Raw genomic sequence first — 16,823 nt, 5'->3', positions numbered from 1 at the left:
GAATGCCAAAGAAGCCTTATCTTCAGAAATGTAACAGAACCAGTTTGTTTCACTACAAACTTACCAATACCCATGATAGCGGGATCACATCCAGACACAAAATAGCCCACAATTCTTGCCAGTGGTGTGAAGTTATGCTTTTTAACAGCATCTTCACTAGCTATGATAACAGCTCCAGCACCATCAGAAATCCCCTTGGAAACAAAAACAGATGTTAACTAGAGGGTAAAAGAATAGGGTTAATCAAGGTTTGAACTAATGGAGTGGTATTAGGATTATGGCAATACACAGGAAGCAGTGCCATAATTTGGGATACAAGTAGCATTAGTGGCACACTGCTGGGTTAAAGAGATTGTTTTAGGCACAGAATACAACCTCACTAAGGGAAAATAGGAAAGAATGTCAAGAAAAAGCTTATAACCAGATGTGGGTAGATGTAAGAAGAAATCTGATGAGTTGTATACATGAGGAAGAAAAACTAAAATAATAAGCCAGGTAGATTTCCTTCTAACATTCTGAAAAGACTAAGAAATTGGAAAAGTATTATATAAGGGCTCCTGGCTAAAATATTTTATTTTGGACTATGAAAACCCAAATTAATAGAATATGAACACTACTAGCTTAAGCTAGATAAGCAAAGACTAGCATGAAAGGTATCTAAAAGGTACTGCATGATTATTTTGCATTGAACACATCAGGAAGAGTTCAAGAGAATCCGTGGCGCTACCTACCGATGCGTTCCCTGCAGTGACGGTTCCTTCTTTCTTGAACACTGGAGGAAGTTTACTTAACTGCTCCAGGGTTGTTTGGGGCCGAGCGTGTTCATCTACCTGCACTGTCTGCTTTCCTTTCTTTGTCTTCACCTCAATTGGTACCATCTCATTATTAAAGCAACCAGCATCATTAGCTGAAATAGTAGAAAGACCATTCATAAGACAGGGGAAAAAACAACAGAAAGCAGAAAAATGAAATCAAATATACCCTTCAATTTATTAATTTAGGCTGCACCACACAGCTTGCAGGATCTTAGTTCCCCAACCAGGTGTGGAACCTGTGCCCCTTGCAGTGGAAGCACAGAGTCCTAACCACTGGACTGCCAGGGAAGTCCCTATATTTCAGTTTAATTTAATATTTCAGTTTAATTTCAGTCCCTATATTTCAGCATATCTCAGTCTATTTTAATATAAACCTTTATTACTTACATAACTTACCTTGCCTATTGGAGGATTTAATATACTATCATCCTTGCAGATGCGTTCTGTACCTTTTTAAAATTACAATTTCCGATTTTTTTTACAAGGTACTGCTAGACTATTAGTGTTTGTTACCTACAGGTGTAATGGCACTGAATGGATTTCATGCCCTTTTTTAACTTCTCTGGGTGAGACATGAAGTAATTAAAAAGTTACCAAGCTGCACCTACAGTCAACAATAATGTATTGTAAACTTAAAATTTTATTAAGAGGATAGATCCCACGTTAAGTGTTCTTACCACAATAAGAAAAAAAGTTACCAAGTTGTCTATGTCACCAAGTAATCTATGACTGAAATTTAATGACAGGCAACCTGAAGAAATTATACGTGCTATTACTGACACAATTCTAAGTAAAACAGCTTACCTACTTCCACCTCCACTGAGTGGACTGGACAATAGTAATAGAAAGCTTCAGAAATAGAATAAGCCAGGAATAATATGACCTTAATTTTGATATCACTTTATAGCAGGCTAACACTTTCCTTATTTGGTTCTCACAACAACTCTGTTAGGAAAAAAGGGAAGGCAAATATTTTTATCTCTGTTATTAGCTCAGTGAATAAATACTTGGTGAACAAATGACTTGACTGAAGTCAGGAAAACTGTATGTGGCAAAATTAGAAATAGGCTGATAACGCTTCACCTCTACACCAATACCCTTTCACTTAAATGTGTAACCAAAAAACAGAGGATGAGTTGGATTGGCTCCATTAGACTTATCCCTCTTGAAATGCTAAAATGAACTTTATCCTCACTATTCCAAGTATTTAATACCCCTAAATAAGAGTTTCTGCTCATTTATAATAGTTTAGTTTTCAAAACCCTTTCAGAGGACTAACAAATTTCTTCAACTCACCATACTGATAAAAGAATGGCTGTCATCTTGCTCGTTTTGGACTGGCTCACCAGCAGTGCGCAATGTTACACAAGGGCACCACGGCACCACATTTAGGGCCTTGGACTAGTTCTGGGTCTCTGAATCAGGCGCAAGGATTCTCAATTAGGAATGGGAGAGAGAAGTCATAAAAGGATACCCAATGGGTCTTTCCCAAACATATCATCCCCTTCTTGTGCATATGATATGCCTCTCGGGGGAGGACATCCTCTCTGTCCCAGCTGTCCCAGTGAGCCATCGTCTCTGATGGAGTGTATCATAGCCCTCAGAGTCTTCTGCTGACCAGTTTGGGGCAAAATTCAAGTGTTCAGATAGGGCCAATTAACCATGCTACTTTTTTTTTTTTTTTTTGCAGTTCACGGGCCTCTCATTGTTGTGGCCTTTCCCGCTGTGGAGCACAGGCTCCAGACGCGCAGGCTCAGCGGCCATGGCTCACGGGCCCAGCCGCTCCGCAGCATGTGGGATCTTCCCGGATCGGGGCACGAACCCGTGTCCCCTGCATCGGCAGGCGGACTCTCAACCACTGCGCCACCAGGGAAGCCCCAAAGTACTTTAAGTAGTATTCACATACTTCAAAAGAGAAACACCCAGTTAATTTGCAATTATAGAATATTTAATCATTAAAAAAAAAGGAATAATGAAAAACTGTGGTTTTCTAAAGGTATACTTTTAAACTAATATTATTATATGACCTTTATAATCTAAAATGATAAAAATCTTTCCTAGTTTTCTTTCTGTAGATATTTATAATAAATAATTTCACCGACCAGCTTTCCACCTCTGCTGTGACTGCAGGGCATATTTGTCGCTGTCTTCTCTGCTTATTTTATGTTTTGCAGCAAGATTCTCTGCAGTAATTGCCATTGGGATTTGGATATGCTGATCTGTTAATCCTGTCCACAAAGAGTCTTCCAGCTATTAAAAGAAATTAATAAAATGATCCGTAAAGCGTATCTTTTGAAAGTAATATGCTGTCATTTCTTTAAATTTAAATAATCAACAGTTCCAATAAAAATAGTAAAATTAGATTTTCTGATAAGCATTTAGTATTATGATTCATATTCGGTTCTGAGACATTTTTTTAAAACCATCCAACACCATAATAAAATGCACACACCCTCCTCTCTAAATGCAGGGCTCTAAAGAGAGCCAACAGTGCTAAACGTGCAGGGTGACACACACAGGAACTCACCCCACAATCAAAACTTAAACCCTTGTGGTTCCATTTTGTAAGACACTTCACAGAGTCCTCATGCAACACTTCCCTGCAGCCACCTTTGTAAAGCAGTTACAAGCCCCTTACAAAAGCATACGGCTCTGCTCTTTTTCCATCCCATGCCTTCTGTGGTAGGAACAGCTGGTTCAATCAGCTGTTACTACAAGGTTGAAAAGAGCCTGGAATAGGCTCCTTGAGTAACAGTTGGTATTTGTTATCCAATTAGTTAAGTCTCTGATAAACGTACTCCACCTGTTTCTTCTAGACTGCCTTGTCACCTTTTGAGTCACTGACCTGTCTTCCCAAAGGTTTTCTTAAACATATTAGGTATCTTAAATATTACCTCATATTTTCTAAGTCTTACTCCTTTCAACTTTCAAAAAGGCAAGGTGAGAACCTGGGTGAACGGGATAAATCAATGATTACAACTGGGAAATCCTAAGAATATACAATGTCATCAGTCCTTTGATGTGGGAAGGACAGCATACTATCACTCTTTTTTAAAAAATATTTATTTATTTGGTTGCACCAGGTCTTAGTTGAGGCAGGTGGGCTCCTTAGCTGTGGCACGTGAACTCTTAGTTGCGGCATGCGTGTGGGATCTAGTTCCCTGACCAGGGATCGAACCTGGGCCCCCTGCATTGGGGGCGTGGAGTCTTAATCACTGTCCCACGAGGGAAGTCCCTATCACTTTTTTTCAGTACTACTCAGGCAGTTCTCAAAGGGTCATTTTTTATCTGACTGATTTGGGACACTATAAACTATATTTGAGGAGAATGTTTTCTGTGATAAAGAAGAAATCTATTCAATGGAGATGGCTCCAGAAATAAAATTTCCATAAATCTTGGCAAAGATTTAATTATTTGGTTTACCAGTTATTCAGTAGAGAGATTAATTCAACCTTTGCCCATCTTTTTAATCCACTCCTTCCCTTCCTCTATCTCCCCGGGTGTTAATGCCACTACCAAAGATGTGCCGAGATAAAGTCTAATTTTATGTGAGTTAAAATGTCAAAATTAACAACTACGAAATAGTTTACAAATTTCAAATCATTCATATTTTGCCAATCCCCTATTAACAAAATTGGTTTAAAAATTTTTCTCTACCCCAAAATACTGTTATTGAAATTATAGTACAATAGCATAAGAAATAATCTTTAAAAATTTTAATGGTTCCAACCTTGAGATCTGATCCAAACGTAGTTCCAAAACGAATATTTCTGACATAGAAGGGAGCCTGGCTCATGCTTTCAGTTCCTCCACACAAGACAATTTCAGAGTCTTTAACACAAATTTCCTATTTAAAAACAAATGAATGACAACAATGAAACCTTTTATTGTGATAGAAGTATGACTTAAAAGTATGTATTAAGCAGTAAACCAATAGTAAAGCTAATAAGCAACATACCCTCGCTTAACAGTAAAACTTCCCCATTACAGTGTCTCAAAGGGAAATATTTGTAAAGTAATTGCAAAGCAAATGCTAAAATATCCATTCCCAAGATACAAGGAGAAAAAAAAAAACGAACAGACTTCAATCATTTGTGCAGAAGTAACAAATCCTACCTACATTTTGACAAGGAATGGTAATTCTTAACTCAATACAAATATTGAAAATTAGCATAGATATTAACGTCTGATATAAATGTACAGATTGCCAGCAGATAATAAAGAATAAATCCTTTAAAAAGGCAAAAGTAAAATTTACCCTATTAATGGATGAATCTGAAGGAGACCACAGATTTATAAGAACTAGGTTAACCTAGAGGACTCATAAAGAGGAACCTGTTTCATTCTTCCAAATTTTTCTACTATTTGCATTTCTCAGAAAAACAGCAAAGAACAACCCTCCAGGAGAGAGACCTTCAAGATGGCAGAGGAGTAAGACGTGGAGATCACCTTCCTCCCCAGAAGTACATCAAAAATACATCTACATGTGGAACAGCTCCTACAGAACACCTACAGAATGCTGGCAGAAGACCTCAGACTTTCCAAAAGGCAAGAAAATCCTGACGTACCTGGGTAGGGCAAAAGAAAAAAGAAAAAACAGAGCCAAAAGAATAAGGATGGGACCTGCACCACGGGGAGGGAGCTGTGAAGAAGGAAAAGTTTCCACACACTCTAGAAGCCCCTTTGCAGGCAGAGACTGCGGGTGGCGGAGTGGGGGAAGCTTTGGAGCCACGGAGGACAGTGCAGCAACAGAGGTACGGAGGGCAAAGAGGAGAGAGTCCCGCACAGAGGATCGGTGCCGATTGGCACTCACCAGCCTGAGAGGCTTGTCTGCTCACCCGCCGGAGCGGGCAGGGCTGGGAGCTGAGGCTCAGGCTTCGGTCGGAGCGCTGGGAGAGGACTGGGGTTGGCGGCGTGAACACAGCCTTAAGGGGCTAGTGCACCACGGCTAGCCCGGCGGGAGTCTGGGAAAAAGTCTGGAATTGCCTAAGACAGAAGATACCATTGTTTCAGGGTGTGCGAGCAGAGGGGATTCCTTCCCCATGTGCCCACAGAAGGCAGAGCACTGCCTAAGCGAGCTCCAGAGAAGGGCATGAGCCACGGCTATCAGCTCAGATCCCAGAGACGGACATGAACTGTGAACGCTGCTGCCGCTGCCACCAAGAATCCTGTGTGCAAGCACAAGTCACTACTCACACCCCCCCCCAGAAGCCTGTGCAGCACGCCACTGACAGGGTCCTGAGATCCAGGGACAACTTCCCCAGGAGAACATACAGCGTGCCTCAGGCTGTTACAATGTCATGCCAGACTCTGCTGCCATGGGCTCGCCTGGCATTCCAATTATGACTACCATACCCCTTCCTCTCCCCGGCCTGAGTGAGCAAGAGAGCCCTAATTAGCTGCTGCTTTAACCCCGCCCCCGTCTGGGCGGGGAACAGATGCCTGAGGGTGACCTACATGCAGAGGTGGGGCCAAAACCAAAGCTGAACCCCAGGAACTGTGCGAACAAAGAAGAGAAAGGGAAATCTCTCCCAGCAGCCTCAGGAGCAGCAGATTAAATCTCCACAATCAACTTGATGAACCCTGCATCTGTGGAATACCTGAATAGACAACAAATGTTCCCAAAACTGAGGCAGTGGACTTTGGGAGCAACCGTAGACTTGGGGTTTACTTTCTGCAACTGATTTATTTCTGATTTTTATGTTTATCTTAGTTTAGCTTTTAGTGCTTGTTATCATTGGTGGATTTGTTTATTGGTTTGGTTGCTCTCTTCTTTTTTTTTTAATTTTTAAAAATTTTTATTTGTTTGTATATATATATATATTTTTTTTTTTTTTTTCTTCCCTTTTTTTCCTTCCTTTTCTTCTGAGCCGTGTGGCTGGCAGGGACTCAGTGCTCTGGCCAGGTGTCAGGCCTGAGCCTCTGAGGTGGGAGAGCTGAGTCCAGGACATTGGACCACCAGAGACCTCCCAGTCCCACATGATATCAATCAGCGAGAGTTCTCCCAGAGATCTCCATCTCAACACTAAGACCCAGCTCCATCCAATGGTCAGCAAGCTCCAGTGCTGGATGCTCCATGCTAAACAACTAGCAAGACAGGAACACAACCTCACCCATTAGCAGAAAGGCTGCCTAAAGTCATACTAAGTTCACAGACACCCCAAAACACACCACCAGATGTGGCCCTGCCCACCAGAGAGACAAGATCCAGCCCCACCCACCAGAACACAGGCATCAGTCCCCTCCACCAGGAAGCCTACACAAGCCACTGAACCAACCTCACCCAATGGGGAGAGACACCAAAAACAATGGGAACTATGAACCTGCAGCCTGAAAAAAGGAGACCGCAAACACAGTAAGTTAAACAAAATGAGAAAACAGAGAAATATGCAGCAGACGAAGAAGCAAGGTAAAAACCCACCAGACCAAACAAATGAAGAGGAAATAGGCAGCCTACCTGAAAAAGAATTCAGAGTAATGATAGTAAAGATGATCCAAAATCTTGGAAATACAATGGAGAAAATACAAGATACATTTAACAAGGACGTAGAAGAACTAAAGAGCAAATGAAAAATGATGACCAACACAATAAATGAGATTTAAAATTCTCTAGAAGGAATCAATAGCAGAATAACTGAGGCAGAAGAACGGATAAGGGACCAGGAAGATAAAATGGTGGAAATAACTGCCTCAGGGCAGAATAAACAAAAAAGAATGAAAGGAATTGAGGACAGTCTCAGAGACCTCTGGGACAACATTAAAAGCACCAACATTTGAGTTATAGGGGTCCCAGAAGAAGAATAGAAAAATAAAGCGTCTGAGAAAATACTTGAAGAGATTATAGTTGAAAGCTTCCCTAACATGGGAAAGGAAATAGTCAATCAAGTAGAGGAAGCACAGAGAGTCCCATACAGGATAAATCCAAGGAGAAACATGCCAAGACACTATTCAATCAAGGTGTCAAAAATTAAATACAAAGAAAAAATATTAAAAGTAGCAAGGGAAAAGCAACAAATAACATAAAACAGAATTCCCATAAGGTTAACAGCTGATCTTTCAGCATAAACTCTGTAAACCAGAAGGGAGTGGCAGGACATACTTAAAGTGATGAAAGGGAAAAACCTACAATCAAGAGTACTCTACCCAGCAAGGATCTCATTCAGATTCGATGGAGAAATTAAAACCTTTACAGATAAGCAAAAGTTAAGAGAATTCAGCACCATCAAACCAGCTTTAAAACAAATGCTAAAGTAATTTCTCTAGGCAGGAAACATAAGAGAAGGAAAAGACCTACAAAACAAATCCAAAACAAGAAAGTGGTAATAGGAACATACATATCGGTAATTACCTTAAATGTAAATGGATTAAAAGCTCCAACCAAAAGACAGAGACTGGCTGAATGGATACAAAAACAAGACCCGTATATATGTTGTCTACAAGAGACCCACTTCAGACCTAGGGACACATACAGACTGAAAGTGAGGGGATGGAAAAAGATACTCCATGCAAATGGAAGTCAGAAGAAAGCTGGAGTAGCAATACTCATACCAGACAAAATAGACTTTAAATTAAAGGCTATTACAAGAGAAAAAGAAGGACACTACATAATGATCAAGGGATCAATCCAAGAAGAAGATATAACAATTGTAAATATTTATGCACCCAACATTGGAGCATCTCAAGGCAAATGCTAACAACCATAAAATGGGAAATCAACAGTAACACAAAAATAGTAGGGGACTTTAACACCCCACTTTCACCAATCATCCAAAATGAAAATAAATAAGGAAACACAAGCTTTAAATGACACATTAGACCAGATGGACTTAATTGATACTTAGGACATTCCTTCCAAAATCAACAGAATACACTTTCTTCTCAAGTGCTCATGGAACATTCTCCAGGATAGATCATATCTTGGGTCACAAATTAATCCTCAGTAAATTTAAGAAAACTGAAATAGTCTCAAGTATCTTTTCCGACCACAATGCTATACTAGATACCAACTACAGGAAAAAAACTGTAAAAAATACAAACACATGGAGGCTAAACAATACTAAATACTAAATACTAAATAACCAATAACTAAATACTAAATAACCAAGATATCACTGAAGAAATCAAAGAGGAAATCAAAAAATACCTAGAAACAAATGACAATGAAAACATGATGACCCAAAACCTATGGGATGCAGCAAAAGCAGTTCTAAGAGGGAAGTTTATAGCAATACAATCCTACCTCAAGAAACAAGGAGAGGGCTTCCCTGGTGGCGCAGTGATTGAGAGTCCACCTGCCAATGTAGGGGACACGGGTTCGTGGCCCGGTCCAGGAAATTCCCACATGCTACAGAGCGGCTGGGCCCATGAGCCATGGTCACTGGGCCTGCGCGTCCGGAGCCTGTGCTCCACAACGGCAAGAGGCCACAACAGTGAGAGGCCTGCGTACCGCAAAAAAAAAAAAAAAAGAAACAAGGAGAGTTTCAAATAAACAACCTAACCTTACACCTAAAGCAATTAGAGAAAGCAGAACAAAGAAGAACCCAAAGTTTTTTGTTCCTCAAACCAAAGAAGGAAAGAAATCATAAAGATCAGATCAGAAATTAATGAAAAAGACATGAAGGAAACAATAGTAAAGATCAATAAAACTAAAAGCTGGTTCTTTGATAAGATAAACAAAATTGATAAACCATTAGCCAGACTCATCAAGAAAAAATGGGAGAGGACTCAGATCAACAAAATTAGAAATGAAAAAGGAGAAGTAACAACTGACACTGCAGAAATACAAAAGATCATGAGAGACTGCTACAAGCAACTACTGTATGTCACTTAAATGGACAACCTGGAAGAAATGGACACATTCTTAGAAATGCACAACCTCCCGAAACTGAACCAGGAAGAAATAGAAAATATGAAGAGACCAATCACAAGCACTGAAATTGAAACTGTGATTAAAAATCTTCCAACAAACAAAAGCCCAGGATCAGATGGCTTCACAGGCGAATTCTATCAAACATTTAGAGAAGGGCTTCCCTGGTGGCGCAGTGGTTGGGAGTCCGCCTGCCGATGCAGGGGACGCGGGTTCGTGCCCCGGTCCGGGAAGATCCCACATGCTGTGAAGCGGCTGGGCCCGTGAGCCGTGGCCGCTGGGCCTGCACGTCCGGAGCCTGTGCTCCACAACGGGAGAGGCCACAACAGTGAGAGGCCCGCGTACCGCAAAAAAAAAAAAAAACATTTAGAGAAGAGCTAACCCCTATCCTTCTCAAACTCTTCCAAAATATAGCAGAGGGAGGAACACTCCCAAACTCATTCTATGAGGCCACCATCACCCTGATACCAAACCCAGATAAAGATATCACAAAGAGAGAAAACTACAGGCCAATATCACTGATGAACATAGATGCAAAAATCCTGAACAAAATACTAGCAAACAGAATCCAACAGCACATTAAAAGGATCATACACCATGATCAAGTAGGGTTTATCCCAGGAATGCAAGATTCTTCAATATATGCAAATCAATCAATGTGATACACCATATTAACAAACTGAAGGCAAAAACCATATGATCATCTCAATCGATGCAGAGAAAGCTTTTGACAAAATTCAACACTGATTTATGATAAAAACCATGCAGAAAGTAGGCAGAGGGAACTTTCCTCAACATAATAAAGGCCATATATGACAAACCCACAGCCAACATCGTCCTCAATGGTGAAAAACTGAAACCATTCCCACTAAGATCAGGAACAAGACAAGGTTGCCCACTCTCACCACTCTTATTCAACATAGTTTGGGAAGTTTTAGCCACAGCAATCAGAGAAGAAAAAGAAATAAAAGGAATCCAAATTGGAAAAGAAGAAGTAAAGCTGTCACTGTTTGCAGATGACATGATACTATATATAGAGAATCCTAAAGATGCTACCAGAAAACTACTAGAGCTAATCAATGAATTTGGTAAAGTGGCAGGATACAAAATTAATGCACAAAAATCTCTTGCATTCCTATACACTAATGATGAAAAATCTGAAAGTGAAATTAAGAAAACACTCCCATTTACCACTGCAACAAAAAGAATAAAATATCTAGGAATAAACCTACCTAAGGAGACAAAAGACCTGTATGCAGAAAATTATAAGACACTGATGAAAGAAATTAAAGATGATACAAATAGATGGAGAGATATACCATGTTCTTGGATTGGAAGAATCAACATTGTGAAAATGACTATACTACCCAAAGCAATCTACAGATTCAGTGCAATCCCTATCAAACTACCACTGGCATTTTTCACAGAACTGGAACACAAAATTTCAGAATTTGTATGGAAACACAAAAGACCCCGAATAGCCAAAGCACTCTTGAGAATGAAAAATGGAGCTGGAGGAATCAGGCTCCCTGACTTCAGACTATACTACAAAGCTATAGTAATCAAGACAGTACGGTACTGGCACAAAAACAGAAATATAGATCAATGGAACAGGATAGAAAGCCCAGAGATAAAGCCATACACATATGGTCACCTTATCTTTGATAAAGGAGACAAGAATATACAGTGGAGAAAAAACAGCCTCTTCAATAAGTGGTGCTGGGAAAACTGGATAGCTACATGTAAAAGTATGAAATTAGAACACTCCCTAACATCATACACAAAAATAAACTCAAAGTGGATTAAAGACCTAAATGTAAGGCCAGACACTATCAAACTCTTAGAGGAAAACATAGGCAGAACACTCTATGACATACATCACAGCAAGATCCTTTCTGACCCACCTCCTAGAGAAATGGAAATAAAAACAAAAATAAACAAATGGGACCTAATGACACTTCAAAGCTTTTGCACAGCAAAGGAAACCATAAACAAGACCAAAAGACAACCCTCACAATGGAAGAAAATATTTGCAAATGAAGCAACTGACAAAGGATTAATCTCCAAAATTTACAAGCAGCTCATGCAGCTCAATATCAAAAAAACAAACAACTCAATCCAAAAATGGGCTGAAGACCTAAATAGACATTTCTCCAAAGAAGATATACAGATTGTCAACAAACACATGAAAGAATGCTCAACATCGTTAATCATTAGGAAATGCAAATCAAAACTACAATGAGATATCATTTCACACTGGTCAGAATGGCCATCATCAAAAAATCTAGAAACAGTAAATGCTCGAGAGGGTGTGGAGAAAAGGGAACACTCTTGCACTGTTGGTGGGAATGTAAATGGATACAGCCACTATGGAGAACAGTATGGAGGTTCCTTAAAAAACTAAAAATAGAACTACCATACGACTCAGCAATCGCACTACTGGGAATATACCCTGAGAAAACCATAATTCAAAAAGAGTCATGTACCAAAATATTCATTGCAGCTCTATTTACAGTAGCCAGGACATGAAAGCAACCTAAGTGTCCATCAACAGATGAATGGATAAAGAAGATGTGGCACATATATACAATGGAATATTAGCCATAAAAAAAAACGAAATTGAGTTATTTGTAGTGAGGTGGATGGACCTAGAGTCTGTCATACAGAGTGAAGTCAGTAAGAGAAAAACAAATACCGTATTCTAACACATATATATGGAATCTAAGAAAAAAAAAAAAAGGAAGGTCATGAAGAACCTAGGAGCAAGACAGGAATAAAGACACAGACCTACTAGAGAATGGACTTGAGGATATGGGGAGGGGGAAGGGTAAGCTGTGACAAAGTGAGAGAGTGGCATGGACATATATACACTACCAAACTTAAAATAGATAGCTAGTGGGAAGCAGCTGCATAGCACAGGGATATCAGCTCGGTGCTTTGTGACCATCTAGAGGGGTGGGAGGGAGGGAGACGCAAGGGGGAAGAGATATGGTAACATATGTATATGTATAACTGATTCACTTTGTTATGAAGCAGAAACTAACACACCATTGTAAAGCAATTATACTCCAATAAAGAGGTTTAAATAAATAAATAAATTACTATCTTGAATACACCCATTTTATAAAGCAAAATGGACTCCAACCCAAGAATGTGAATATAAAATATTTTGTCCCATTGTAGTAATGAAAATCACGTAAGGTCTCAAAATTTATAGCTGTGATAAAATATAGACAGTAGCAAAGGAAAACTCTGTCTGATCTGTAATAATGTCAACCTCATTTAAGGAGGGATATAGTTATCAATATATAAGCACCACTTTCATTCTCTATTATGCCAATCTCTTTTCTTATATACTTTTTCCCTCTCTTGTCTTACCAGTCCTGCAATCACATAGATGATAATTGGCCAAGCAATTCATCTTTGCTATAAGCTTGGTGAAAAAGCAAAACATATGAGCTAAGTACGCTAAAGAAAGGGTAAAATTGATAGCAACAAAAGCCTAAAAACATGATTTCCTTGGTGGAAAGTTGTTCAAAGTCAATTTCACACAAATTTTCTTTCCAACCACAAAGGATTCAAGAGTAATAATCATTATTAGTGTTGTTGTTTCCCAATATTTAGTAAGACAGTGTATAAAATCTAAGTGCCTTGAAGAAACCACCAGAAATTTAAGACTTAAGGGCTCAGGAACAATAGTATTAAAACAAGTCAGAGCAATATTCTTCTTAGAGTCATACTTTAATATGAATATAACATTAATGATGAAACTGCATTTAGCCTAGTCCCTTAGAAAATTTAGTAATAACAATATTCCTGTGTTTTAAAGGGAAGAATTTAGTAGTGTTAGGCAGAGGAGTAAAATCTTACCTTGAGGTTACAGAAACATTTAATCATCTTGATTCTCTCCTACTCCGCTATAATATATATTACATTAATTAGATTTATATTCCTATCTATTTTTGAAAATGCGATTTTTAAGACATTTTCCACATTTTGTTATATCAAAACAAGCAGACCATTCATTTATATGGATTCAGAATAGGACAAGCCTAGTTATCATCCATAGCATTATGTTACTATATTTGACAATGATGGAAGCTTGTGTATGTAGTATGCCTATACCTGTAATAAAAGTAGATTAGATTAATTTGTTCCTAATTCAAATTTGATTCCATCTGAACAAAATTCCAAGTCATATGGCTCAGAACAAAGTCTATATTTGACTTCCACAATTTAAAAAGACATTGACAAAATGAAAAGTAGTTGAGGAAATCCCCAACTGTATATTTAGACCTAGTTCATTTTCATCAAGATCAAGATGTTATTTTCCAGACCGAGTTAAAGAATGAGTTTTCACCAGGGTCCAGCTAATATTTATTTTCTCTAAGGACTAAAAGAGAAAAAATTGGAACCTGATTCATGATGATTCAGATTAGAAAAAATAGAAAATGTTTTGAAATTTCAGTTATTAACTATCACAGTGAATATTATTGAGGCTGTGAATTTCCTTTGCATATGTTAAGATTGGCCTCCTTCTATCATCCGTGTGGGATAACATATACAGCTTTAGCTGCCAAAAGTTGTGCAGTGAAAATAGCTCCATTTAACATTGTGGTGTGATAATACACACTATAGTTGAGGATTCTGCATGGACCTTTGTTTTTTTGTTAATAAAGTAGATTCAAATTTTATTTTTAGTGTGAAATAATTAGAGAGATTTATGGAGTCATCTATCCTAGTCAGTTTGTTCTCTTTATTATATAATGGGTTAAAAAGAAAGTTTAATCTTTAAAAAAAATCCTCTAAGAATTCAAGATTTGCATGCAGCTCGTTGTGGTGATCTGTAGCTTTTGTGTACCCGGCTGTCTATGGTTATAATTTAAAAAAAAAAAAAAAAAAAAAAGCAGTATACAGATGAACCTGAACCATAAATTATTTAACATATTGTAAAGTTTGTAAATGTATGTTTTAGGAATGTTCTGTATAAGTTCTCAAAGAAAATCAAAGGTGAACTCATATAACTAGTTTTTGTACATTTACACGAAAAATAGCACGTTACACTTTGCAGCTTATCAATCACTTGTCTGCAGTTACACTCAACATGCTCCTGGATATTTCATTGCACTGGTTGTACATGTAATTGCTGTTATTTTTACAACAGCCATGCAGCACCCCAGAGGCTGAATTCAGGAAATGAAATTGAAGCTTATTGAAATTTGAGGAATGACTGTCCAGTAATAAAAAGAAACAAGAAAATAAGTTGATTTTGCCCCGTATAAATGAACAAAATTGATTAGTAAATGAGCCAAGTTGTCCTTCAATTCTGTATCAAATGTCCAGTGAAATTTCTGATTACTAAAATCTATGCAATTAAAATATTATAAACCCCTTGTTACATGGGTACACTATCAAAATATTTACCTCAATGTTATTTCAACAATAAGCATAATTAACAATTTTATAGCTCTGAGGTTTTACGTAGACATTAAAAATGCCTATAACAAAAATTAAAAAAAAACAAGGACTTTTTCAGTACCAATAATTAACCAAGTTTTTGCAAGTTAAAGATAAATGTACAATTTTAAATTAAATGGCAAACTAATATGGCTACTGATTCTCTTCCTCAAAGCTTAACCTGAGAGAGGTTCTAGAAACAAGAGAGGTTTATGAATCTTGTAACCTAACAGAAAAACTCTGATAACACAGTTATAAAATGAGTGTAAGTGTGTTCCGATAAAACTTCATTTATGGACATTTGCATTTAAATTTCATATAATTTTCATGTGTCATAAAATACTATTCTTCACTTAATTTTTTAACTATTTAAAAATGTAAAAAATATTCTTAACTTGTAGGCTGTAGAAGAACAAGCAGCAGGCAAGATTTGCCAATGGGCTGTAGTTTGCTCATCCCTAAGCCAAAAGGAAAAAGACCGGGTCTAAGGAGTCTTCCAAAAGTCATCAGGAATGACTGAGGAAGAAAGAATTAGAAAAAAGTTGAGATATGAAGTAAAAAATTATGTAATCTAAGTACCCAATTATTTATTTAAATATATATCTAAAATTCACACAGTGACCTTCTCTAGAGGTAGGAATTTAGGGTACTTTTATTTTTTTTCTTCTCTATTTTTCTAAAATCCCCATAATGAACATGTTATGTTTTTATTATTAGAAAATAAATCACTTTAAATCTGGAGGGAAAAAAGAAAACCAAAAAATCCTCCAAGAGCCTGATGTTTAAAATGATTGCTAGGAAAATCAGGGTCACTACCTGATATATTGTTACAGAAATAAATTAACCTGAAAGTGATTTATTCATTACAAAGTTTTATCTTTTATTTTGTAATAACATGAAGACGTTGACAACTTAGATTTTACTATATCCCTTTTCCTTATGCTCAAGGGAACAAATGTATTTGCCCAACTATCCCTTGAAGAGATTATGCTAGTTTGTACTTCTACCAACAGTATCATTCAGTTCCTTTGTAATAAAATACATTTCTTATCATCCTCTAAATTCTCCAGCTCCCTTCCTCATCTTAGAGTCTTTATTCAGTGTTTCAAACTACCTTGCCCGGCACTCTCACAGACCTGGGTTCAGATTCTTCCTCTATAACTTAGTAACCTTAATGCCTTTAATAATCAGTTTCCTTGCCTGTAAAATGGGAATAATAGTTCTTGCCTCATAGGACAATTGTGAAGATTAAATGAGATATTGAATGTAAATCTATGTGCACAGTGTCTGGCACATAGGAAGCACTCAATAAGAATGACAGTCATGACTAGCTTTTTAAAAATTGTGATAAAATACACATAACATAAAATTTACCATTCTAACCAATTTAAAATATACAGGTCATTAAGTACATTCACACTGTTATGCAACCAACCACCATCCATCTCCAGAAGTCTTTTTCAATTTCCAAACTGAAACCCCATACCCACTAAACACTAACTCCCCATTCTCTCTTCCCCACCAGCCCCAACAATCCCCATTCTACTTTCTGTCTCTATGAATCTGACCACTTGAGTGGTCACTCATATAAGTGGTCCACTCATATAAGTGGACTCATACAGTATTTGTCCTTTTGTGACTGGCTTATTCCATTTAGCATATGTTTTCAAGGTTCATTACTAGCT

The 16,823-nt window shown here is 37.9% G+C and overlaps 1 protein-coding gene across 1 annotated transcript in view; it reads right to left on the bottom strand.

Annotated features, from left to right (window-relative positions):
* Positions 1–16,823, bottom strand: part of ACAA2 (acetyl-CoA acyltransferase 2) — a 43,537-nt gene that overhangs the window by 13,504 nt on the left and 13,210 nt on the right. Inside the window, exons 4-7 of the mRNA XM_067699126.1 lie at positions 4,546–4,662; positions 2,918–3,065; positions 732–907; positions 65–194 (exon numbers count right to left, since the gene is read on the bottom strand). Of these exons, the coding sequence (XP_067555227.1) occupies positions 65–194; positions 732–907; positions 2,918–3,065; positions 4,546–4,662 (571 nt within the window). The remainder of the gene's footprint in view (positions 1–64; positions 195–731; positions 908–2,917; positions 3,066–4,545; positions 4,663–16,823) is intronic.

This window comes from Pseudorca crassidens, chromosome 12 (assembly GCF_039906515.1).
Source record: "Pseudorca crassidens isolate mPseCra1 chromosome 12, mPseCra1.hap1, whole genome shotgun sequence".
In the NCBI taxonomy this organism is placed as follows: domain Eukaryota; kingdom Metazoa; phylum Chordata; class Mammalia; order Artiodactyla; family Delphinidae; genus Pseudorca; species Pseudorca crassidens.
Note: the sequence above shows the minus strand (reverse complement) of the source record. Positions and strands in the feature narration are given on the sequence as shown.